The 26,529-nt window shown below is 44.6% G+C and overlaps 1 protein-coding gene across 1 annotated transcript in view; it reads left to right on the plus strand.

The window, feature by feature from the left end:
• The first annotated feature begins 5,501 nt into the window (after window positions 1-5,501).
• Window positions 5,502-26,529, plus strand: part of LOC139638850 (tyrosine-protein kinase receptor UFO) — a 30,975-nt gene continuing 9,947 nt past the window's right edge. The window contains exons 1-12 of the mRNA XM_071512875.1: window positions 5,502-6,027; window positions 10,182-10,392; window positions 10,884-10,984; window positions 11,447-11,629; window positions 14,250-14,330; window positions 14,866-14,981; window positions 17,614-17,809; window positions 23,026-23,165; window positions 23,908-24,052; window positions 24,462-24,485; window positions 25,587-25,716; window positions 26,019-26,110. Coding sequence (XP_071368976.1) covers window positions 5,865-6,027; window positions 10,182-10,392; window positions 10,884-10,984; window positions 11,447-11,629; window positions 14,250-14,330; window positions 14,866-14,981; window positions 17,614-17,809; window positions 23,026-23,165; window positions 23,908-24,052; window positions 24,462-24,485; window positions 25,587-25,716; window positions 26,019-26,110 — 1,582 coding nt within the window. The 5' untranslated portion in view covers window positions 5,502-5,864. The remainder of the gene's footprint in view (window positions 6,028-10,181; window positions 10,393-10,883; window positions 10,985-11,446; window positions 11,630-14,249; window positions 14,331-14,865; window positions 14,982-17,613; window positions 17,810-23,025; window positions 23,166-23,907; window positions 24,053-24,461; window positions 24,486-25,586; window positions 25,717-26,018; window positions 26,111-26,529) is intronic.

Here is a 26,529-nt window from a genome sequence, read left to right on the forward strand (position 1 = left end):
TAATCCACACAGCTAAAAGAGAGACAGGAAAGATGGTTGAGGGAGAACAAGGTTCATGAGCGAGATTTGAACTATTGACATTGCTAGTAAACAGCATCTGCCTCAGTCCACTGAGCCACCAAGACGCCACTGTAGATTCCTTATCAAAAGAAATCGAGGGAGATATATAACAGATGCAGCATAAGCACAAAGACCTGAAACGTTGGTTTGGTCCTATGTCATGACTTGGCTTCTAAATGAGCATCACGTCATTCTGCAGCAGCACATCTGGGAGCTATTACATCTGACAGAGTGACTCTCAGGCCGCAAGATATCAAGTATCTCAGAGTGGGAGTGCTGATCTGAGGCTGTTTTCCTCTTAAGTCATTGCTAGATGCTAAATGAACAGTCCTATCAGCACTGCTATTCTCAGAAGCTTGATACATACTATGAGTTCATTTCACCTTTGGAAAAAAAAATATGACATTCAAGTTCAAGTTCAAGTTCATCACTCGTATCTAAAATATAGAGGATCCGGTCTGTAAATGTGTCATCATTTTGTGAACCAATGACTTAAGTTACCAACTGTCCATTGAAAAGTACCATACTTTTAATTTTGTGCAATCAATAATTTTTTAACAAAACTCTCCACATGGACCAAATTGTGATAATTGATCCATGATATCACCTCTGATTATTCAACACAGATTATAGTAGGTACGTATATAAAACACCAACAACAAAGCATAGTGACTAACAGAAATGTCTGATAGAAACTGCAATCAAACAGAAGTGGATAGAGGGAACATTTAAAATAAGCCCTGCATCAGTAATCTGAAGCAATCCAAATTTAACAATCGAAATACAACACAACATAATGCAATGAAAGAGAACTGACCTTGACCCCAGACATCTAGAACGAGCACAACAATGGAGTGAACAGAAAACAGAAAACTGGTACGACACAGAGTCACGGTCCATCATCCATCACATGATAGCAGAGAAGTGCACAACAGATGAAGGAATAGCTGCAGTCTTACCATATTTCCTAAGGAAGCCCCGATGTACGCCTGCTGTGCTCATGCCTGCGGTCATCCGAGCAACAGGGACTGAAATGAGAGGCAGAGCATTTGATGCTGAAAAATAGGGTGAGAGGGGGAGAGAGAGAGAGAGAGAAAGAGAGAGAGAGAGAGAGAGAGAGAGAGAGAGAGAGAGAGAGAGAGAGAGAAAATAATCCCCACTATTTAGGCCTTCCTTAAACCCGTGCTGTTGTGAGTGGAATTGGAGCCGTCCCCAGTCATGCACACATAAACATCATATGAGCGTAAGAGGCCCAAATAATCATAACAGCGATGGATAAATCCCACCAGAAAGATCCTAGGATTTGCATCGCGGCCCTTACCAGATGTCACTCTGGACTCTCTCTCCCGTCTCTCAGGAACACACACACACACACGGATGAAAAAAAAAAGCCAAAAAAGTACACACTGCAATCCTTCCCGCAACATATGGCCATCTCACAATAGCTTATCATTAAACTTAAGAGCTACCTAGTCCCCCAGTGTGTCTCCGTGCCCTTTGCGTGGCCCCAACTCTTGGATCACCTCCCCGCTCCCATGCAGATTAAGACACAGGGATTGTGATTCTCCGCACACAGCTGGAAGCCCGGTGTGGCGGCTGTGTGTGTGGATAGGCTCAAGCAAGATTTAATCTGCCTAGACCTGAGATACATCCGTCCCTCCGAGCGACGCCCTCGGAGATATTAACTGTTTTTCAATGTCATATGTTCACATCGGGATTAAAGCCTACTCATTGTGTCTGCCCGCGCTCGCTCATCACAGTTAGAATAACATTATGTAACAGGGGGGGATGAAGGAGAGGCGCAATCACATAGGTCACGTATTAAGAGATGGATGGGTTGTAAGATTGTGGTAGTCAGAGAGAGAGAGAGAGAGACAGAGAGAGAGCAGAGAGAGAGAGAAAGACAGAGAGAGAGCGAGATAAAGGCAAACAGAAAGACAGAGAAAGACAGAGAGACAGAAAGCCAGAGAGAAAGAGAGAGAGAGTAAGTAAGATAGACAGAGAAAGACAGTGAGACAGAGAAACACAGAGAGAGAAATAGAGAAAGATAGATAGAGAAAGATAGACAGAGAAAGAGACAGAGACAAAGGGGCATGTAAAGTAAAGCAACTTGAAACCAAAAATAACAGAGAAAAACTGAATTCTTATCTCTTAATCATAATAAGATTAAACTTTATCAATCCCTGTGGGGAAATTAGATCTTTGCAGCAGCAAAAGTCATAGGATTCAGCAGGGGGGGGGGGGAGACAAAAAGAATATAAACCTTTAAAAACAGAATATAAAATAAGCAATAAAAACAGTAAAACAAATCATAAAAACAGAACAGCAAAGCAATGGAAATGGAATGTAAACAATATTCGTCAGTGCTGCCTGTAGGGAAGCTCTCTTATCATTTTCAGAGGTCAAAGGTCAGCTACAGAACAACACCACAGGATCTGGTGGGGATTCAGTGACTTGCGCTCCAGCAGGCTTGATTCTTGTTAACACAGGGGCTTGAACCTGCGACTTACAGTTGATGGATGGTCTCCCTATCTTACTAGGCCAGTGGTTCTCAAACTGGGCTCTGGGGACCTCGAGGGGCCCTTGAAGGAGCATCCAGGGCGTCCCCATAACATGAAGAATAGTTAATTGAACTACATTTTAATTTGCTAGAAATTATCAGAATTAGAGAATAGATTTAAGAACAGCTATCGCAGCTATTCTACAATTGAACAATGGAAATCTGGGTTGAAAATTAGGGTTCCTGGGACAAAATCTTATCAAACTGGGGTCCATGGCCTAATTTGTGTTTATCTGGGGGGTCTGTAGTCATGACAACATTTCTGACTGGCACTTTGAAGAGTACTTGACCTCATGTTCATCACCAGGAGGGGGCAGGAGAGCCTCGCTGAACCTTAGGCAGCCAAATGTCCATAAAGTCACTGTGGTGCACCAACCTGTGAGCTAATGGTTAGCCACCGCTGGGAGGGCCTGGTGGTGGGTGAGCTGGGAAGTCGGTGGGTGGGAGAGCAGGAAGGGGGGTGTTTCACATGTCAGGCAGCCAATAGGGACCGGCCTTCGAGAGCAACAGGTTGTTTTGTTATGCAGGCATAGAGATACTAATGGAAACTAACAAGGTTCCCGACACTGTAGTCTCCCTTTGTGGAAGAACATAATAACTGGTGTCCGGTTATACTGGTATGATGGTGAAGCCTGTCCTTTTCAGCTCTGTTAATCCACTGTGCTTCACCTATGTGCACCTAAACATGCTTAGGTCTTTAAGTCTTGGTGTACGGCTAATCAGGTTTGCCGGATTTTGGATTGTCTTGAACCTAAACACAGACTCCCGGAGCTGAAGCCCATCCCCCACACCTTACATCCCAGCAACAAAACCCAAACATTCACTCCTCCCTGGCCGTCCAGCCCCGAAACTTTGTGTTTTTGAGTAGAACACCCCTCTTTCTTGTACGGGACCCCCTCCGTGACCCTCTTCCCTCCCTCTCTGCCTCGCTCTCTGTGCCTCTATCTGGGAGCACCATTGCTCAAGCCCCTATTGAAAAGAGAGCATATACAATGGGGTCTTTCTCAGTCGCTCTCTGTCTCCATTAAAGACCCTGGGAACACAACACTGTCCACACAGCCACTCTTAAAGGGCCAGTGGGACCCAGGTCTTCGCAACCTGAGTCCCAGCGGCTCCCATCGTTTTCATGGGAAAAAAAACACAAGGATCTACGCTGCGAATCAATTATTCATGAATTGTATGTGAACTCTTTGGGCCCTTCTCCCAGGCAGCGGGCGCCAGCATCACCTCTGCTGTGTTGCTGCCCAAACACGCACAATCACCTTCAGACAGTCTGAAACAGCACAAGCCCCGCACGGCTCCCCGCCTGATGGGAATCAGGGACAGGGGAATTTATTTAGACTGCTGTGGCCGATGACGTTTGTGTCTGTCTAGCTGAAATATTATGTTCAAACTGAGTCTGAGACATTGTGATTACATAATCATAATCATAATCCTGCTTATATGGAATAATTCAATAAATAGAAAATGAATGGACTGATTATTATTGTTATCATTATTTTATTTCATTCTTGTCCCTTTCCCTTACCCTCCATTCCCCATGAAGAGGCAGGTTAAATAACGTTTAGAAGAATATTAAACAGTAAGATTTAATACTAAGTTGATGATTTTAAAATTGTAAAGTGATTTTAAAATCACGTTTATATGCATGCCAATAGTGAAATGAAGGAGTATTTTTTTTTTCTTTTCCCCTGTGTTATTTTTGTCATTCACAGACTTGAGGCAAAATTGACATACATGCTCTCAGAGAAATTCAGGACCCATTTAAGTTGATTTATTTCATTGTTTTGTTTTTACAAGGACAATGCACATCAATCAAGGTTACTGTAAGTGTGCCAGTGTGTGCTAGCCAGCAATTGTTTTCAACTGCTGTCCCTTGGCATGATGTTAAATGGCCATTAAAAAACAATAAAACACTAAAGCAATGTGGACAGATTGAGAATGCATCATATAAAACAATACAGTATACTAGTGACAAGTACAATAAAAGCAGCAAGACTGTATCATGCAGGCAAAAATAAGCCAGACATATTGGGTATCCATGCACAATAAAGCTGTAAAGAATAAATTGACATGCAAACATTGAGACAATGCCATAAGGAGACAAACATACTGTATTGGTTTATTCCATCTTGTGAAGGGCTCATTGCATGAGTGGAATATGGTCTCAATAAAAAATGTTAAATGCAAGTCTCCTTCAAAAACGATCCAAGGCACACTGTAAGGTTTGTGCAAAATTAAAATGCCTTTATTTTACATGGCAATATGTATTTAAAATGACCTGATGAAGAGCACCTGTGATCACCACAAAGACCCAGCAGCGCTTCTACTCCATTGTCTTCTCATACTGTATTGGTTCTTTAATTTTTGAATTTAGATTATGGGTATCCAGGTAAAACGGTGTATTATGTTATTATTCTGTAATAGACACTGTATAAAAACGGGGGGGGGGGGGGATGTAAATGCATTGGGTGTTAGTTATTTATTGGTATTAGGAAATGGACCAATGGCCAGGCAAAGGTCTGCGCTTGCCTAAACTGGGAGATACTTTGTTTCAAGCGGGAAATGGGTGATTTACGGAGCTATTTACAACTTCTAGGGGTCCGCGTGTAATTAAAAAGCGAACAGGGAATTGTTTTGAGACAATCAGCATGCCGCAGGGTTTCTCACATCCTCTGTGAGAAAAGGAGGGAGACTCAGGAGGAGGGGGAGGAGGAGGGGCAGGAGAATGGAAAGAACTTGAGTTGAGGAATTTGAATCCTGTTTGAAGGGGGGGAGAGAGAGAGAGAGAGAAGAAAGGGCCAAGGGAATATCTGAGGGAGTCTGAGGGACCGGTGGACAGGAGAGAGAGAGAGAGAGAGAGAGAGAGAGAGAGAGAGACTGCAGGAAACACTGGTTTAAAAATACTCCCTCAGTTGCTAGAAATAGGCTTTTAACAACTTAATTAGTGCTCGAAAACTTTAGAGCGCCTACTGCTGTGCGCTTTTTGGTAACTAAAAGTTCAGCGGTCTGTCCATGCTGAGCGCGTTTCGTCCGCTGATCAACCAAAACAACAGCGAGCCTCGAAAAGGAACAAGGCACTTGAGCAGCGCTGAGATTTTTACAGACTTGTCACTTTAAAAGGGAACCGAAACGGGATCCGGTCTGGTCCTACCTGTGGATATTCACTTTTTCAGCATCCGTCGGAGCCACAACAAAACTTTTCAGAGCACAGCTTGGGTTTTTGCGCTGTGGAGATGCGGTGATGGGGTCTGGTGATGTTTCCAAGATGTGTGCTTTTATTATGCGGGATATTTTCAGAGGTTTTCTCCTTGAAAGAAGAACCATGAGCGGCTCTAAATGGTCACTGCTGCTGCTTATGGTCATTTTATCTGCTTGGAGGCCAGTAACTGCCGGCTCACTGACAGGTAAGATCTGTCGCATACCAGCAGACTTTTATCCAACCAGACTGCTGTTAGTCAGCTTCAACACAAGAAAAACAACGTAATGAGCAATTAGTCAGCTTTCTGCTCCTTCCTCTTTAAACCAATTGGGGTGGCGAGAGCAACCACAGCTGCAAATGTGTTCAACATCTGGACAAGTCGTGTTAAATGCACATGAAGCAATGTACGCTCATAAAAAAGGTTTATGCAAGTGTTTTAACACAAGGTATACAAAGTAAACATGGGAATAAAAGATCATGTCTGCCAAAATTCAGGCTTTGGATTTATCTAAAGGTCTTACTAAGAGTGTCTGCTCATGTTTATGTTAGATCATTGCCGGAATGGATTCATAGGCAATGTGATGACATGGTCCACATGATATGAGAGTCATAATTTAATTTTGGAAGAAAATATAGAGCCTTATTTACCATTTTCCTATTAGGTAAAGGACAACTGGTGGCTACCATTTAAAGACTGGCTAGTGTTTTTGAGATCAGGTGCTTCATGGGAAATTAACTCCAGACATCATCCCAGTGCTGATAAATTTGGACTGTCTGGAAAGTTTGTTTACTCTACCAGCCCAGGTATCCAACCCAGGGTTCTGGTCATTGAGTTCCTGGGATATCATGGCATTTTGAGTGATGTATTCCAGACAGGGAAAGTCAAGTTTTACAAATCACTTTAAAGGTACAGCAGAATGTTTTTCACAACTTGTTTCATAGAGTCATTGAATTAGATGGTGTTTTCAGCTGTTTTTCCTCCAGAAAAGAAAACCAGAAAAACAACATTAACAAACCAGGAAGGAATAACGTTTTAAGTCATGGAAGGACTTAGTTATGGAAAGTCATGGAAAAGTCATGGAATTTGACATCATAGCCACAAGGAAAACCCTGCCAGTGCCAGACATCGTTCAGAAGTCATAATCTAGTCTAAAAATCAACTTGGCTGGTAAATTATTGCAAGTGACAGGTGAATTTTGAAATTATATCAGCCACTGTAGCGGGTGGACAAAAAATGGAGTTCCCTGCCTTGTTGCCTAGTATTCTTCCAGGTTCCTCCACCTGTCAGCTCGTGTGTTTTGGCCATTATGGTTTGGGCTGTCTGATCTGAGAAGACAGAGCCATACCTCTGCCCTCCTGAGAAATATGATCAGGAGGGACAGAGATTACTGGACATCAGTGTGATTTACAGGCTGAGACTGACGGTTTCAAAGGAAACTTTTGCCCGATGCCTCGGTTCTTATTTGGATGTAAGGATGGCTGGGGTGGAGGAGTGCGGGGGTGGAGGGGGAGGTGGAGGGGGGTGGGGGGAGAAACCCAAATGCTTTAGCTTGTGAGTCAGAGCTGGTCTGAATCAGACGCAAGCAGGGAAATGATGGATGGGGTAAGGGGGCAAGAGTGGAGGAGAAAGAGTTGGGAGGGGAGGTGGCAAAATGTGTAGCGATGAATCCGAAGAATGGCATGAAAAGGAGGGTAAATGAAAAAGAGGGAGAGAGAGGGGAGGGGGGGGAGTGAATGGATGGGCTGAGTTATGTAGCGTTAAAAAGCCAGAAAGATAAAGGAGGGAGTGGAGAGAAGGATAAATGCACGTTCTGTCTGTGTTGGGTATTTTTGGTATGTGCATGTCCACTGACATTTAATCTGACTTCATCTGAGTGTTTTCTATGAAAGAGAGAGCAGGAGTAGGGAGAGAGAGGGAGAGTCGGGATGGAAAAGAGAGATCAGGAAGAAGAGAGAGGAACCTCGAGGGAAAAACGGGGGACAAAAGAGAGGAGATGGAGCAGTTAAGCTCAAGTGAATCACTGGAGACAGGCCACACACACTGACACACACACACACACACACACACACACACACACACACACAGACGGACAGTCATACTGTTTGATCATGGCCCGTTCTATCTATCCACCTCTGCATTCTTACAGAAAGCAACAAGCTTATTATTATCTGAATGCAGCGCTAAGAGAAGGAGAAAGAAAGTAGAGCTCTTTTGTCCAGTATACCAGTGAGAAAAAAGAAAAAAAGAAAAGTCTGGACTGTGCAGGTTTCTAAAAGAAATCAGCCAAGCTTAAAGATGGAGGAAGGAATGACTTTTAACGCCAAAAAAACACACAGAGACAGAGAGGCGGTGAAGCAAAGATTCAGTGGGCCCCTTCATCTAGCGTACACTCCCAGAACAAGCTTTTTGAACGTCGGGTTGTGTGTGTGTGTGTGTGCGTGTGCGTGTGTGTGTGTGTGTGTGTGTGCATGGACTATGATTATGTTTGTTGACATCTACTTTTCAGTAAAGTAAGTGGAGAACATGTATGCTTTTTGCATTAGAAGTCTGGCTGTTTGCAGGAGCTGAGAGAGGTTGAATGATGTGTGTTTATGTGTGTTTGTGTGTGTGTGAGAGAGAGAGACAGGGTGAAATGGAGTCCTCTGGGGTCACGGCGGAGGGGTCAAAGGTCGAAGGTTGGTCATGAAACAGACTAGGAGGGCGGGTTGACAAGCTTGAGAAAGTCTTTACAGGCGTCACTCAGTGAAAGAGGGGCTATGTGTTCCTGTTCTGGAAACCCAGAAATAGAGACCAAGGCTGCACATTATTTTGATTGATTGATTGATTGATCGATTGGATTTATTATGGGCAAAAAAAATAATCAAACATGTTAAATGACTTGGCATATTGAACCCAGAGGATGGCACAGGACAATGTTAACACTTAATGTGGTCCTCCAAGAAATTAGAAGGCAGGAAGCAGTATAGCCAGCACACAATACTACATTAAGCAAACATACAAACATTCAGCAGACATGCAATGCAGAATAGGCGAACAAATAATAATAAAAATAAGAATAATCTTAAACAAGTTCACTCTTCCCTGACTAGCTGTTCTAATGTCCAGCCAAAGCTTTTAATTGGAAGAGATAATAATAATAATGCTAAAAACAGAGTTTACAAAGTGCTTTGACAGACAAAATAAAAGCAGAATACTCAAATTATGAATTTAAAAGCCAATAAAACAATAATAAACAGGGATTAAATTCATAGGAGGACAGAGGTGGAAAAGAGCAAACATTCAAGTAAATAGCGGTATAATCGTAGGATGAAAACCAAAATAAATAAAATAATAGAATAAAAGTAAGATAAAATTAAGATAGAGTTAAGATAAAAGACGTAAAAAGACAATAGAAAGATGATAAAAAGCCGATAAAGAGACAATAAAAAGATGATAAAAGATAAAAAGACGATGATAACGATAAAGAGATGCTCATCATCCACTTTTATCTTTAAAACTATAGAGGGAGTAGGTGTGACTCACTTTGGCCAACTAACACAGATGCTTAGCATTTCTACTTGATGGTGCAAAAGAAAGAAAAGAAGAAATATGAGAGATCTATGCCCATCATATTTATGACTCCTTCTCAGCCTTGTATTGGAATGGAGATCAAGGCTGCAACCGTTCTTTTATCTTTAAAACAAGACAGCATGCATGCCTTGCCCTTTGCCAGATACAGGAATACCTAGCATTTCTGTTCTATTCAATGCCGTAAAAGTAAGGAGAGGAAGAAACAGCAGGAGAGGTTAATGCTCATCATATTTATGACTACCCTCCCAGCCTTGTATTTTGGACATTGAACAGATTCGCAGACATCTTGGCAAGCGCTCCGCAGGCCTATCATTGCCGTTTGAGAGACATTTGAGAGAAAGCCTGAATGTGTTTAGTGTTTGCGCTGAGCTCCCTGCGCTCTGACACTGCCGGACCAGTAGGAGCAGCCGTCCTGCAACAAGGAGCCATTGTCCCGGTATCAGCTCTGTCCTTCTCAGGTCAGAGGCTCTATCAGTCAGGGACAGACGAGGACTGGGCTGATCCAAAAGTCAGTGTGGCGGTGGATAAACTCTGGGCTACCTGTCCTTATCATATCACAGCCAAGGCGAAACCAAGGCTCTGTTTAGCTCTTAGATGAACACAAGACGTTTATCAGAGCAAGTACACAGAGCAACAGCAGGAAAGCATGCTGTTTTAAGATAAGGGTTTAGTTTGCAGTGCCAATGCAAAGACAAGAAATGTGTGTTGCATTCATGAGATTAACTTTATTTTAATCAGTGACATAAAAACAAACCCCTAATCCTGATTTCCCCCTCTCTTAATCAAAGATTTGGAGTTTGTGCGGAGTCCCACTACCGTCATCTCGTCGCTGGGAAAGCCTGTGACGATGCACTGCTCCCTGAGGGGCAAAGGGGGCGAGGAGCAGGACCCTCCTGATGTGCTGTGGCTGAGAGACGGTGTGCCGCTGGAGTACGCAGACACCAACCAGATCCAAGTCCCCATCGACAGCGACAGTTGGATGGTCATCAGCACTCTCAGGTAGGCGGCGGTCTTTCCTGTGACGATCTGCCTGTTCCCCTCTGGCTGCTGCTCTTGTCATTGTCAGTGCAGCTTTCTGAGATCTGATGAGGCCGCGTTGCTGTGCAGCCACACCTGACCTGAAAGTGTCAGTTATGCATCTCCAGTGATTGTATTTAAATCTGTGCTCGCGCTACTATTTCCTGCTCCTCCGCCCTTTCTCTTTGTCATAGCTTAACCGGTATTGTTGCTGGATTGCTTCATGATTATGTTGAACACCATGGACCGCTGCCAAATTGAGTCTGGAAGATCTGATATAACACAGGCAAAATCCCATTTTTGTGCATCACTTCCTGTAACTTAATGCACTTAATCCTATTGTGACATTCACAGAGAAAGTAATCAGGCTCTATGTGTCTGTCTGCCTGTATGTCCCTGTTTTATCAATCTCATTTTTGGTTGCTTGATCTTTGTGAAAGCTGTCAAGTTACACCATCCTCTCCACATAACAGGGTTGAGAAGGTCCAGCTCCCTGACATGGGCTCCTACCGCTGTGCTGTGCTGTCAGAGGAACACAGGACCATGTCTGAGGAGGGGAACATCCAGCTGGAGGGTGAGTTTAGATGGGTTTAGCGATTGCACTGCAAAAAACGTCCATCTCAAGTCATTCAGTTTCATATTCAGTCTCTTAAAACGAGAAAGATTTTGCCAAATGGTGGGAAATAACTCAATGCAGTTTCACTTCACTAGAAATGAGTGTCGTATTTTAAAACAAGTCAGAATAAGGCAGATCAATGGACTTCTATCAAGAAAATGACACTTGATTCTACAAAATTCTTGAAACAAGTTGGATTTGCATTGGAAACAAGTTATCTAACCCCACTGGCAGATTTTTTCACTTGTTCTAAGAAAATTATGATTTTGAGAACTATTTATAATAGACTTGTTAAGATGGAGTGTGCTTGCATACACGGAGACAATCACAAACATAAACACACTTCATGTGAGTGATGCAGTCTGCTTTATTTGTATTGTTAATGGAGTCTGGAGTCTGATTCTCCTCGTTCTCTCTCAGGCTTGCCTCATTTCTCCGTGGAGCCCCAGCACACGTCGATAGTGGCCAACGTCTCCCTGAGCCTGCACTGCGTGGCCCACGGGCCTCCGGAGCCGGTCCGGGTGATCTGGCTGCAGGACGGGGCTCCTCTCAACGCCCTGACGGACCCAGTGGCCCTGTCGCCCTCCACCCTCAACCTCACAGGTATCAGCTTTCACTCACTACTGCCACAGCACTCAGCGCCACGTGTAGACGGCTTAGTTAGACCCATTATTACTACTAACTATAACACGCCGCATCAATCAACTGCTCAAGGGCTTCCACTCCCCCCAAACACGGCTCAGCATCCAATGATCAATAAATCAGTCAAGCAAGTAGCGGCTGTCAGCAGCTCGTGTTCCCAAGTACTAGGACATTTAAATACCTAGAAGCAGGACAGTTTCAAAAATATTGGCTTTCATTTAATCCCTTCGGCTTCCTTATAATTTACTGGTACAAAAGTTACAGAGCAGCTATCTTCTTTAGTTTCAAAGACTTCCCAAACCCCCCCCCCCCCTCCTCCCTCCCTCACTTAAACACGGCCACCAAATAACCACCCTCCAAAGACTGTGCAGGCTGCCTGGCTCAGCGCCACCGGATCCATTGAGGATGTGCCTTGTGGTTGCGGGGCTGCTGGGCAAAGGGAGAGCAGCAGGCACGAGAGGGAAAATTGGGGGGGAAGGAGACAGGGCTGGAAAATAGAAGTGAAGAGGGCACAGCCAGATAAAAGAGGGAGGGAGAGAAAGGAGGAGGCTTCTGTCGCCGCTTGAATGCAAACCGCAGCTGCCTGCCAGATAGCCGGCCTGTGCACTGTCCAGTTGTAGGAGGATAGGCAGAGCCGGGTGAGTCAGACGGAAGGAGGGAGGGGCGGAGGGAGGGGCGGTTGGTTAAGGGCTCTGGTTTGACTCATCAGAGCAGGTCGGCTGGTGTTGACCAGTAGTATCTGACGGTAACCTACACTCACATCTCTGGAATGGACAGCTGCTCTGGCACACCGCAGACCCAAACCACCGCAAGCAAAAATATTCATTCAATAGGCCCATAAAGGGAGATGGCACGGAGCCCAATCCAGCCGGCCCACGAGGGATCACAGGCAACACGCAGTCCCGCTTCTTCAAATACACAGAAAACCCTCCCAACGTTCCCCAGTCCCATGGGACATTTGGGCACACTGGAAATCATTACCCATCTACATTACCCAGAGCTACACACTGTCCACTCCCAGCTGACAGGAACTACCTCTGCACGTTGTAAACAGTACGAAGCTGTTGGTCAATACCGGCGTGCACATGAGCTCAGGACTTCTCCCCCGTGACCCGATTATGACATTTTTGGCTGGTTAGGGGATGTTGTGTTGCGGTTTGCTGATGAAGGGCTATTGGGGGAAGGAGAAGGAGACAGAACGGAGAGTGGCGCAATCGCGAGATGGCCTGATGAGCAGTTCATTCACCCACACAGTCAGTGGTCAGTCCTCCTCCCTCCCTCCCTCCCTCCCTCCCTCTCTCCCTCCCTCCCTTTCCTCAACCCCTCTTGCCCAGGCATCGTACCCCCTGTTCTCTTTCCGGCCACAACACAATGGAGGCATGGTGCCGTCGGCGCTGCGCAACACACTGCGTGATTCTGTGTGACTCTCAGTTTGTGGCCGAGTGACAATGTTGGGGTGTTAGATAATAGTGATAAAACTTGAATGTCACATGTTTCAGTGTGTGTGTGTGTGTGTGTGTGCCTGTGTGTATGTGTGTGGAATGTAGTTTTGAGTGTGTGAGCGCCCTGTGAGTCACTGTATGAGAGGACTCATTCACTGCTGAATGTCAGTGTGTGTCACAGTGTTTTGCCCCCTTCAGAGCCCCAGCCTCTTGAAAGCAGCGGCTCAGCTCTCTCTCTACACCTGGATCTCAGCACGACCGCTCGCTTCCTTCTCCCGGCTACACTGCAGAAAAAAATGTTCATCTCAGCAAGTCATTTGGTCTAGTGTTGAGTCTTTCAAATCTTGTTTTCATTAGAAACAAATGGAAAAAATCTGCCAACGGGGTGAGATAATGTTCCTTGTTTTAGTCAGTGTAGCTTCACCAGTTTCAAACATCTTCAAAAAAGTGACAATATCTTGGAATAAGGCACATGCACTTTGTTAGTAGTATGAAGACATAGTAGCTTGATTAAAGACATTTCTTGAAGCATCATGAAACATCTATGGGGATCAGTGGATCAGGCTGTGTCCGTCTGTGATCTCACACACAACTGGCCTGATTTTAACGAAACTTGGAGGGAAGATCTGGAGTTTAACAAGTTACACTGATAGACCTGATGGGGGCGTTATAATTAAAGGTCAAGATTTCAAACTTTGAAATGCCATAACTGCTACACCACCAGTCTGAAATTTGGAGGGATGATGCATCTTGTTACTGATTGGCCCAAGGAGTGCCTGCATCATTCTTGGCAGAGGATATGTTTCGATTTTAAGACTCAGCACTAGACTTAATGACTTGCTGAGATGGATGTTTATGCAATGTAGGCCGATCTCACACGGATACACTCTCATTATCAACACAGTTAGTTAGTACATACTAACACCAAAACTAATCCTAATCCTTCACCACTGTTGACAGAGAGATCACATTACCTTATGGAAACTATTTCCTTCACAGAACTTCAGTTTGAACTTCTGCCCTCTCTTTCTCACATCAACATAACGTCCAGCTCAGGCTGCTGAGCGAGGGATGTTGGTTTTGAAAGATGCCGGAAGTTCCCGCTTCACACCCGTGTGTTGTTTGATTTTTCTGTCCAGGTTTGAACAGGACCAGCACTTTCTCCTGTGAGGCTCATAACCGCAAGGGAGTGGCCACATCTGGTTCGGGTACCATCACTGGTAGGTGTCATACTGTGAAAGAGCAGATGGGATGAAATCTGGACATTTATAAAGTATTAGGGATGGGACGATATGCTTATCTCACGGTACGAGTAAATACGTGATATGGGGTTCACGATTCGATACAACCACGATACGATGTGATAAATAAAAGTACAGCTGTATGACTGTGCAGAATTCTGTTTATTTCTGAGCCACAAATCTTTCTAGTGATGGCATTGGCTTGCTAGAATACAACAAACAAACAACAATTTAAAAATGCTGTCATTGCAAGTGCAAATAATTCAATGGAGAGCTTGTGGAATTGTGATCTCAGTTGTGATTGCTACAGCAGAATAAAATGTAGCTAGTATCACAATTCATTTTTCTGCCTCACTTTTTTGCATTGCGAATTCGTCCCATCCCAAAGTATATACATGTCTACTATCCCTCTTAACTCTCACTTCATTCAATTTGGATTCTTTCTGTTTAAACTGTGGTTAATTGCATAATACCCCCTCATTTTCTCTCTCTGTCTGTCTCTCTCTTTCTCTAGTTCTCCCATCCCAGCCTCAGAACTTAAGAGCTATAGAGATCACACAGACGAGTCTGCGTTTGTCATGGCAGCCTGGTTTTGGAGGCGACTATCCCATAATCCGCTGCTCTGTCCAGGTGAGACAACAGACGATAAACTCCGCAACTGGCTGAGAAAAATAGCACGGAAAAAAATCTCCACAAGTGTTTGACCCGCAAGTTAAACAAACACATCACTCTCCTGATCTATAAATGGGGCTGTGATTTTTCTGAAGACCATGGCCTCACCTTTTGCAAGGCTGATTTTAGAGAAAAGAGAGCTTGGCTTTCTTTTCTTCTCTTAACTCATCCTCTACCCCTCCCTCTCTTATTCATGTAGCAGTGGATCAAGTTTCACTCTGGGAAAGTGGCCTCCTGGACTAATCTCATGTAGCACCACTCCCTCCCTCTCTCCCTCTCTCTCTCTCTGTCTCTCTCTCTCTCTGTCTCTCTCCCACTATGGCCATTACAGCTCGTAGTTGAGAGAGAGGAGGAATATTTTCTCCTGGAAAAGGGAGCAGCACAGCACCACCCCTAAACGTCTGGTTCTAATAAAGCCGCCCCTGCTGCACCCCACTGCTTATACCCCATGCTGCTCTTGCCCCCTACGCCCCCACTCACCCCCGACCCCCCCACCCCCCCACCCACAGGGGAACAGCCAAGGGGCCAGCTACAGCAGAATGGGGCAGAATCTGAATTTAACGGTTCATTGTGTGGCGAACAGAAACATGAAAAAGCTACAGTGCAGAGGGGCTGAAAGATATTATTGTGCTATTAGAAGAAAGAGAGAGAAAAAAAATGGGAGAATGGGGGAATGAGCAAGCCAGAAATGGAAGCAAAAGAAAGAAAGAAAGAAAAAGAAAGAGAGGAAGAAAGGAAGGCAGTCAAAGAAAACAGGAAAAGGCACTGACAGCAGGTATTGCGGGTCTGAGCCATGCAAGGGGAATGCTCCCAAAGTGTGACTCAGGCTGAGCTGTTCAATTAGATTAAGCAGGCCTGTTTACAGGCTGGACGGTGATTCACTGAGTCAGGAATGACTTCCCCCCTCTCTCTCTGTGACACACACACATACACATTCACACACACTCCTCATTCATATACACACGACTAAACATTCCTTTGTCACACCACCCAACTCACGCCATGAGGGATAATAACCTGCCCTACTACTTATGTGGCCTCTCAGTCATCCTCCTATTATTCTAAGATTCATTGTCACAGCAGTGTATAATAGCACCTGTTCATACAGACACACACACACACACACACACACACACACACACTACCAGTCAAAAGTTTGGACACACCTGAAGTTGATGTCTATGTAAGAATTTCTTTCCAAAGCCTTTGCCTTTCCATCAAGGCAAAGGGCGGCTACTTTAAAGAATCTAAAATATAAGATAGTTTTGATTTGTTTAACACTTTTTTGGTCACTGCATAATTCCATTTGTGTCATTTCATAGTTTTGACGTCTTAACTATTATTCTAAAATGTGGTAAAATAGTAAAAATAAAGAATAATGTGGTGTGTCCAAACGTTTGACTGGTAGTGTACAATAATCTGTTTGTGTAGCTGATCCTTGACATTTGAACTCCACTTTTCACTGTGTTTTTGTCATGTAATATAAGCTGACTGTAAGCCCACCCTGCAGCCTGCAGCCTGCAGCCTGTAGCCTCCAGTAGCAGCAGCAGCTTTGTAATGAGCAACGCAGCAGAGAACAATCGTCCAGACCGGAGACTTTTATGTGGTTTAAGGATTGTTGCGATCAAGCGGGTTTTTTTTTCCCCCCTTGTGTTCCTCTTTAAATGTGTTTACCGCAGCAGCTTTGCCGAGGCAGCAGGTTTCTGCCTGTAATCTTCGGTTGATGAGTTCTGCTTTCTGTGCACCTCGCTGAGCCTGCTGGGCCGCATCCAACAGCAATGAAACAGATTTAAAAAGGATTTTTGACGACTAACACCCGACCCCCACCCGAACCCCCCCAATTCCCCAACAATGAAATGAATAATGAAACAAAATAATGTATTTGATGTATTCCAATGGTGTTGTAGAAGAAAAGGAGTCTCCGCACACTCAGTTCAGTGCATATTTTACATTTAATATCTGGGATTTCAGTCGAGGAGAACTTCATCAGAGCGTCCTGTCTGCTGAACTGAGTGTGTGCTGACGTTGTTGGAGTAAAACATTAAAAGGTGTTACAGTTTAACCATCAATATATCATTATTAAATTATTTGTAATATTTGGGCTAAATTACTGTAAACAAAAGAGACCATGGTGGAGATGATTGGTATCCTCTACCTCACGCCAGTGGTATTTTTGTCAGTGTTTCTCAAAGTTAAACCACGTATCCCACAAACCCCGCTGCTTCCTGTCACAAAGAAAATGTTGCTACTTGTTCGTCCTCCCCGCCGTCACTCTGCATGTGTTTGTTTTGCTTCTTCGGTCACAGGTTTTCTCTTTTGCTTTCCTGAAGAGGATAAACATGTTGGAAGTGATTTCACTCTTTCCACCGTCTACCATTGCCAGAAACGCTGAAAGTTTTATCTCCATTTGTGCTGGAGGAACAGCCAAAACGACAAAACCTTCCTGATTTGTGTCTTGTTTATTATGATAATTATACTAATGTGTCAAAGTTAATGTGCTAATGATTTATTGATGCTACACACAGCACCTTTAAGCTGTGCGACAAATCTTCTGGTTGTAATATGGACGTTTATTATGTGAATGTTCCAGGCCAAGCGTTCGGGGGAATCCTTCGCCGCAGGCCCAGATGAGATGATCCACAACCAGAATGTGAACATCCCCCCGACCGCCCACCTGATCGCGGACCTGGAGCCCCACAGCCCCTATGCTGTCAGGGTGGCCTGTCACAGCAGCCAGGGGCCCTCTGACTGGACGCCCTGGGTGGAGCTGAGGACCAAAGAAGGAGGTAAGAGCCTTCCGAGTGAGGAGATGTTTGTTTTCACCCTGGATGTCAAGTGTGTGTGAGTGTGAGTGTGTCCACGTGTGTGTGTGTGTATGGGATCATTTCCTCTGAAGTGGGTCATGGTCGAGGGTGAGTTATCTGGCTACTGCTGGAGGTCCAAGTCCAGCCTCCTCCCGCTCCTACTGTGTACAGTAACTAGTGCGGGCCGATCCTATTGGCTGCTCCTGTTGTTAAAGAGCAGCCAGCTGCTCAGCACTGACTGCAAGGAGGGAAATTAACTTTTTTTCAGATGGCATTTTTTGCCCTCTTGTTGTTATTTTTAGGGGCATTTCGGTGTTTTTCAGGGGGTAATTTTATTCAACTATGAAATAATACATTTGCATTGTATATTGGCATATATGCTCAATTTGTACAACTAAGTATTAACTTCTTTCCCACTGCTGGAAGAGGATGGTGCTGTTTTCCCCTCTCTGTCCCCAGTCAGTCCATCCTCCACCTCTCAATTGAGTTTTTTTTACTTCATTGGTTGTTTTATTTTTTGCTGCTGCAGTGGTTTGTGTTGGTCGGTATTTTCTCCTACTCTTGGCTGCGTGGTGCCAACAGTTGCTGCTGCTTCAGGCTGTGTGCTCGGTTGTGTTTTGCTAAAAAAAAAAAAAAAACTGCTCTATTTTTGCTCCAGAACGCACTGGAAAGAATCCCATACAGTGACCCAGGGGGGGACAGTAGTCGCATTCACATGTGATAATTTGACAACTCAACGAAAAAACAAAATGAAATGCATCAAAGGGTATTCCTAATTATCAGGGGGTGTTTTTCCCCCCATCATTTTTCATTTCACAGGCATTTCATGAACCTTCAATGGCATTTTTGCCTGGAGCCCCCGTTAATTTCTGATCCTGCTATGAGGGGAACTTAATTCACTCCAAGTGTGCAGTCTGCTTTTGAATGAAACCGTCTTCTGTGTTGCTCTCTGTGACTCAGGGCCTTTAGAGAAGTTATGATTATCAGGAGTCAGAGATTCAAGTTACAGTGAACTGTGAGTCATAATATTCCTTCCTGTGCCCCTTTAACTACATCTGTGTTTATGAAGAATGCCAGACACTAGTGACTGTACCTCTTTGAATTTACAACCTGGTTTCAAATGTAAACCGTTGAGGTAGAAACAGGGCTGGTAGCGTTGGGATAGGGTAGGTGGAGACGGAGAAGGGGAGAGGGAGGGAGGGAGGGAGGGAGGGTGGATGGTAAATTCTCCTGAAAGGCTTCAGTTAGGATCGCAGCACTCTGTCCAAACTGTAATGCTAGGCTGCTGTGTGTTGGAGTTTAAACTGAGGTGGGATTTTCCATGCCAGCTCATGCTCGCTGTCTCTATCCCTGGATGAATGGGAATGGAAACAGTGTATACTAAGCGAAGAGATATGCCACGGGAGAGATGACGGGGCTTTCCATGATGGAAGTTGCTTACAATGTAAAAATACTTCGACGCAGCGTTTCTCATAAACAGAAAGAGAGAGAAGTAGCACTATTTAACTCGCTACTGTAATGGAGAAGGACTAAAAGCGGTTTTGAGATACGCTGGCTACATTGAGGATTTCTCCTTTTCCCAGAAAGAAAAAAGTTTCTGTTCTTCATTTGACAAAATCTTAGCGATCCTTGTTTCATTTCAGTGGAAAAATTCCTCTGTTTCGCCAAATTCTATAATTTCCCCCTTCGACATTTCATATTGTTTCATTCTAGTTCTGGCAGCTCTCTCTGCACTTGTCCTGTGAGTTTTAATGAGCCGGAGGGTGAGAAAAGAATGATAAGAGATGATAAGATTCAGCTGGCTAGTTAAAGCAGTGACAGAGGTCAAAGGGAGTGAGAGAGTGAATGAGGAGAGGTAGACAGAGAGTGAAGACAGCTCTGCCATATTTTCCACATCTTTCTCTTTGGTCTTACTGCTGGAGACTATTGCCAACCACCCATAGGGATCTATTGGAGAGCCATAAGTCTTCCTCTCAAACTCTTTCTTCTTCCATTTGTGCCTCATTAATCAATAGTGTTCTGCAGTATCCTTGACATGTGTCCTTGATTCTTCTCACTTTTTCACCTCATTGTAGACTCTTCTCCTGCCCAGCTCTTTTCATCCCATATCCATCCGCCCTTTCCCCAAGTAGCCTGGGCCTACTTCTTCTCTCTTAGTTTGTCCCCCTTCTCTCTCTCTCTCTTTCTTGCACTATCCCTTTCCCTCTCTCACTACCAAATCCTACAAACTCTATGAGGAATGTATTTCCTGCATCTCCAAAACAAGCAAAACTCTCTCTCTTTCTCTTGTTCCCGTCTTTCAAGTCCCCTCCTCCTTCTTCCATTTTCCCCCTTTTTTCGACCCCAGTTGACCTGTGATTCCACTTTCCAGAGGGGGAAAAAATAGGAATGAACACACAGCTAGGCACTGTGGGAAAAAACGAAGGAGAGGGACGATGGTGGGCGTAGGCATGGGATGGAGGAGCAGGGAAACGAGGGATGGGTAGAGGGGGGGGGGGCTTTGTAAAAACATGCATTTTGCTATTTTCCCAAAGCCCACTTTCTTCCCCGGGGGATGAGAGAATAGAAAGAAGGGGAAAGGCCGGGGCGGTGGGAGAGGAAGCGGCGCGACCCACGTCACACTCCTGATCCTAAAGCTGCAATGAGATTATACTTTACACATCCATTCTGTAAATGGATTTTCCTTTCACGTCTTAAAATAGCTCCAGAATTGCATCTCTCCTACCAGCAAAGAAAATGAATGAACCCGGTGAATTGCATGCACACAAAAAGCATCTTCTGAGAAAGTGTGTAACAACACAATCTAAACACAAAAAATACTTACCAAAACAGTCATATTGTGTACTTCCAAGACTTTTACATAGGTTAATACACACACTAATATTCTGGAATGAAGTATAGCACCCTAAATGGCTACAGGGAGAATCATAATTTCTATATGCTATGTGTTATGTCACATCTGTCTGTACCCCTAAAACGATGCTTGAATTACTCCAGTATTACGGGACAGTCTAGCTTTCTGGCAGTTGAAAGTGAGTCATGACGACGTGGCGCAACACACACACACACACACACACACACACATTTGCGTCACTTTTTATCCCGTTTAATGTCTCTGCCTGAAAAAAACGGAACCACAATCATTAAACAGCTCTGTTTCACAGAATCCGGTTCAACGGTATGAGATGCTAAAGAAAACAGTTTGTTCCGCTGTAATAAAAAAAAAAAAAAAAAAAAAGAGATTAAAAGAGGTGGATGTTCTTGGATGTTGTGACATTTTTGATGACACCGACATTCATGCTCCGACTGATCTGGGAAAGATGTTTCCTGTGTAGTGCTGAGCTTGTTTTTATTTATGGAGAACAGACGGTGGATCCAGATCCCAGGGTTGTGAGTCAGTATTTGGCTTAAAGATGACCCTTTTCCATCCTCACGCTGACCCTCGCAGAGACAAACAGACCGAGAGCCGCATGATGAAGCCCAGAGAGAGAAATAGAGGAACGCCGCTGCCTCCGAAAAGATGTTTAATGCTCGGAGCGGGGTTATGTGACACCGGCTCATCAATAACAGCATGCAGCAGGATGTGAAACAGTAGTAGTCTGCCATGTATGCAGATGTTAACCTCGGCTGTTGTGAACTAATCGTGGCTGAAAAGCGTTTGTTTCTTAGTCTTCATGCCAAGTCTGGGCTGCTTTAATGTGGGAGAGAAAGGAACAACACGAGACACTGAGCCTGAGATTTTTTTTTTTTTTTTTTTTAATAGTTCTTGTTTCTGCATTTTAGACAAAGGCACTGGCACACATCTCTTTTTCAGTTTTCCTCCCTAAAACTTCCCAAATCTTGCAATTGGACTTAAGTAAGGCCATTTTTTTTCCCCCCCTTAAGTTTTACATTGACAATTAACATCTTTGTTCACTTGAGCTCATGGCTCGATTCCTTGTACGAAAAAGAGAGAGAGAGAGACGTTACCACAGAGAAGGCAGCAACGAGAGAAGAAAACTTGGAAAAGGAGGAGATGTAATCATGCTGAACGAGGGACAGAGAGAAAGAGAGGGAGGGGAGGAGGGGAGCGGGGTTGGCCCGAAAGGGACGGCGGAGAGGTAGAGGAGAAGGTCGAGAGAGAGAGAGAGGGAGAGAGAGAGGGATGGATGACGGGGACATAGGTGGAGACATAGTGGTGCAACGGACGGACATGGAGGTTGTTTTTGTTGCCGCTGGCAGTCAGACCAGGGACCACATGTGGAAACAATCAGCCGCCAAACGCTTCCTGATAACATCATCCATAGGCTGGGCCATGTTTCCCAAACTCACACTGACTGGGTGTGTGTGTGTATGTATGAGTGTGTGTGTGTGTGTGCGACTAGTGTGCGACTGTGTGTGCTTTGTAAGCTTGTAGAGAGAGAGCGAGAAACAAAGACAAAGAGAGCCTTAACTCAAACGGCAACAAAGGAAATAAGCACCGTCGTCTCCTTGTGAAAGGTTCTTGGATAGCCTGCACTATCCAGAGCACTAACACACACACACATATATACACACAGACACACACACACATTCCTCACACTATTTCTAGCATGTTATTCAGCTAGTTTTTCTCTCCACTGGGCTTTTCTGCTGCCAACAGCCTTTTTTTTTTTCTCGCTCTCTGGTCCAAAGGGTGAGAAAGAAAAAAGGCAAGCAACAGAGAATAAAGCCCAGCTAGAGGAGGACAGAAAAAAGAAGCGGAGAGCGTGAAGGAGGGAGACAGAGACAGAGTAGAGGGCCTCAGCATGTGTCCATCTGTGTTCGTCCGACCATGCTGTGGCAGAGAGAGGGCCGTGGCTCCTGAACTCAGCTGAAGCGGCCGGTCCGTGCTGTCCTTAACTAGCCTTTTTTGCCCTAATAAAGCCGAATTCTTCACATTCTCTGACATCTTCTCCCTCCAGCTGGTGTAGTTATCCACACCCTAGAGGCTCCAGGCTGTCAAAATAACACACGCCTGGCTAACCCCCAGCCCACTGGCCCCTGGCCCCGGGCCCACTGCCGGCTCCTCGCTCATACCCACAAACCTTTGACACACCACACATGATTACCTAACCCTACTCTGATAAAAAAAAAAGACAACAAAAACAGAAAGGATGGGAAATACAACATGTAGCTGTGTGAAATGTGAAATGCCTGAGAGTGCTGTTGTGTAACCTCTGCTGTGCGGTGTGTTTCAGTGCCAGATAGCCCTCCTGTGAACGTGAGTGCGGTGCTTAATGGGACAGAGGTGCTGGTGATGTGGGAGGAGCCTCCTGGGAAGATGAATGGAGATCTACAGGGGTACATGCTGGAGTACAACACCCCCAACATGGAGCAGGTCAGTCTGGGAGACCCAAACATGCACAAACACATACACAAACACAAACATAACACAACACAAACTTGATATGGTCAGTGCTCTTTTACTCAAATTATGATCATTACTGACACACTGGAGTTTTAGTTATACAAACATTTCTCAGAGGCAGAGCTGCTCTGGAGGCAGAAATAATCTCATTATGAGTTACACCTCAGTGGGCGGAGCCAAAGAACAGTTTTTCAGAGCGCAGTTTTAGCTAAAGGGCTATGGCAAAGTAGGAGCTCTGGTCAAATTGAAAATAAAAAATATAAATAGCAATAATTTCTGGTTAAGTAATGTAGACTGAAGCCCAGTGAAAAGACAAGGGCTAAGGAGGAAACAAATTTTATGAAGCCTAGCACACTAAGGTTATCAAGGTTAGCTAGTTAGCCTAGCTGACCTTCCAAGTTCATACTAGCCTACAGCTATCTAGGTAAGCTAGTTAGCTAGCTGCTGACCTTCAAAGATCATGAATGTCATGAATGAATGAAAAAAAGAAGTCATTTTATTTATATTTTTGACCAGAGTTTCTTCTTTGTCATTCAAGTTTGAAAGTTAGCTACCTAGCTCTCTGAAAACTGAGATTTGTTTTTGGCTCCGCCCATTCAGGTTTAACTCAACCAATCAGATTATTTCTGCCTCCAGAGCAGCTCTGTCTCCAGGAAACAAAAAGTCCAGTCTGCTCAATCTTGACTGTCTACCTCTTCCCCTTTGTCAACAGGCTGTTGTGGATACTGGATTGGACACAGAGCTGTCAATCAATCTGTCTGTGCCCCTGTCCAATGTGTCATTTCGGGTGTGTGCCTACACAGGGGCGGGGCAAGGACCCTGGACCCCCGTCCAGACCCTGACCCTTATTGCTCCTGGTGAGTAACATGAATGGGGCAAAAATAAAAAGGACTGTCTAAAGCTACTGCAAAATGAAATAATATATAAAAAAAATCCAAGAGAGTATGCATCTATTTTGACACACAACTGACTGCTGAAATGAATTGTTTAATATTTTATAAATAAGGGTGATTTCACCCTCAAAAGTGTTATCATTTCATAACCAAAGGTCTTAGTTGGGCTTGTAACTTCAATAGCATTCCATAATGAGTTGTACATTTATACCAGCAATCAGTTATTACGACAAGGTGTCAGGTGTCTCTTTATATAAACTCTCAGAGAATAAATAGATGTTTTTTTAGATGTTATAGAACAAAAGATGTTATTTTTCTCTTGGAAGTCAAAGTCAAAATATTGACATAAGCTCTGCTTTTTTTCCTCCCACAGAAATGGAGGAACTGAAATCCAGAGGTGAGTAATGATGGGTTTTGTGTACACTAACCTATCAACACCCTCCGATGTGACCTCTCAGAGGGGCACATAATGACACGGTGACAGTGGAAGTGAGCTCATGGTGTTTTTCCAACAACACAACTTCTCTTTCTTATTCTCTCTATCACCGTGTTCCTCCGTTCGCCCGATAGTTCCCTTCCTGTGAATCTCAGAAAAAAAAAGGAAGGAAGAGAAAAAAGAGAAGAGGAGACCACTGAGAGACGGGAAAAGGGAAGGGGGATGGGGGGAGGGGGGGGAGGGTGTGTGTGTGTGTGTGGGGGGGTCATAAATATTTATAACAGGCAGGAACAGTGTAGCATCTCTGTTTGCTTAGTCTAATAGAGCCAGACAGACAATTCAGACAGCAAGAATGGCAGATAAAAAAAAAGAGGAAAAGAGGGGGTGGATGGGTGCGAATGGGAAGAAAAGTTGAAAACAGCGGGTGGAGGTTGTAGAAAGTTTAGCGGTAGCTTGGGGTGATGGGTGGGCGGGTGGGGGGTGGGGGGTGGAGTGCATTTAATGTGAGAGATGGGACACTAAGAATTTAGAGGAAGAGAGAGTTGTAGATATTTTGAGAATGAGGTAAAGGAGCATTTTCTGAGTGAAATGAAATGTGTTGGAGGGGTTTTTCAGCTCTGTAAATATGGACAGAGAGGCTGAGGTCACTTAGTTAATTTGGTAACACATTTTGACCTATGGACAAGTGTTGCAAGTACAATATAATGCTGTGTATGCACTTAATTAGGACACGCTGTGTTCTTACAAGGGTGTAACAACACAATACAAAGTGTACAAACGGAATTGTTTGAACTTGTGTTGTGTTATTACTTCCTTGTAAGGACATTATGTAAGGAGATTTAATTAAATACTTACTCAGTATTTTTGTGTACTTGCAATACTTTCCCACAGGTTAATACACTGGAATAAGGGAGTGGAATTGCACCCTTTGTATCATTTTATTACGCATCATCCCTGAACTCTCACTTCTCTTCAGATCCACATGACTAAACCCTCATCTCTCTCTCTCTCTCTCTCTCTCTCTCTCTCTCTCTCTCTCTCCCTCCCCACCCCGTCCCTTAGGTCTGACATCGCCCCCGGCCTTTTCCTGGCACTGGTGGTATGTGGTGATGGCCATAGCCGGGGCTGTGTCCATAGCTGTGCTCATGGCTGTTTACGTGGCCAAGCTGCGGCGCAAGGAGACTCGCTTCGGGTGCGTAGGCTGCTAGCGCTCCTTGTGGGCGGGAGGGAGTGACTCGATGGCTTTTGCCAAAACCGAAAAGCCATGTTTCTTTTTTTTCCTCTTGACCTATTTGCCTCAGTTCTCCATGCATTCTGAAGCATTTGGATGGAGTAGAAGACATCTGTTTTGCAAGACCAACTGTCATTGGTGCATTCTTGTGAATTAGGAAGCCATGGCTCGCTTTCAGCTGTGTTTACGCTAGCGTCTGCTGGAGTGACCCCCTAATTATTGTGTGTTGTGTGTTTTGTGTTTTGGGGTGTGTGCGTTCACAGAGAGGCGTTTGAACCCATGATGGAGAGCGGGGAGCTGGTTGTGAGGTATCGCGCTCGCCGCACCTACAGCCGCAGGACGACAGAAGCCACATGTGAGTTCCTCTCTCTCTGCCCGTGCACGTACCTGTGAAAGATGAGACTCTCTTTTTGCCTCCGCTTGCACCTGTCCCTGGAGCGGGAGGAGATGAGAGCATCTTCCTGCATGCCCAAACCTGCATCTGTCCCCGGGATAGATACAGATACACAAAAGTAGCATAATAGCGTCTCCTATCATGCCCCATAGGCCTGGAACCAACAGGGGAGAGGAAGGAAACCTGTAGCCTTAATGACACACTAGACAGCTCTGCTCTTGACAGCTCAAGACAGGAATCATGGTCCTCAGGTGGTTTGGTTGATCAAAGGCAGGGATGCGACAAACGAAGGGTTAATCCAATCCTCACAGCTGTGAAGACAGTCCTGTAGTGCTCAGTCAGCTGACCTATTCCTCAACACTGTGCCCCTTATACTATAT

The sequence above is a fragment of the Centroberyx affinis genome, unplaced genomic scaffold (genome assembly GCF_046629955.1).
Source record: "Centroberyx affinis isolate AG114_WGS23_722 - 3 ecotype Tasmania unplaced genomic scaffold, CSIRO-AGI_Caff_v1 ptg006598l_1, whole genome shotgun sequence".
NCBI lineage: Eukaryota > Metazoa > Chordata > Actinopteri > Beryciformes > Berycidae > Centroberyx > Centroberyx affinis.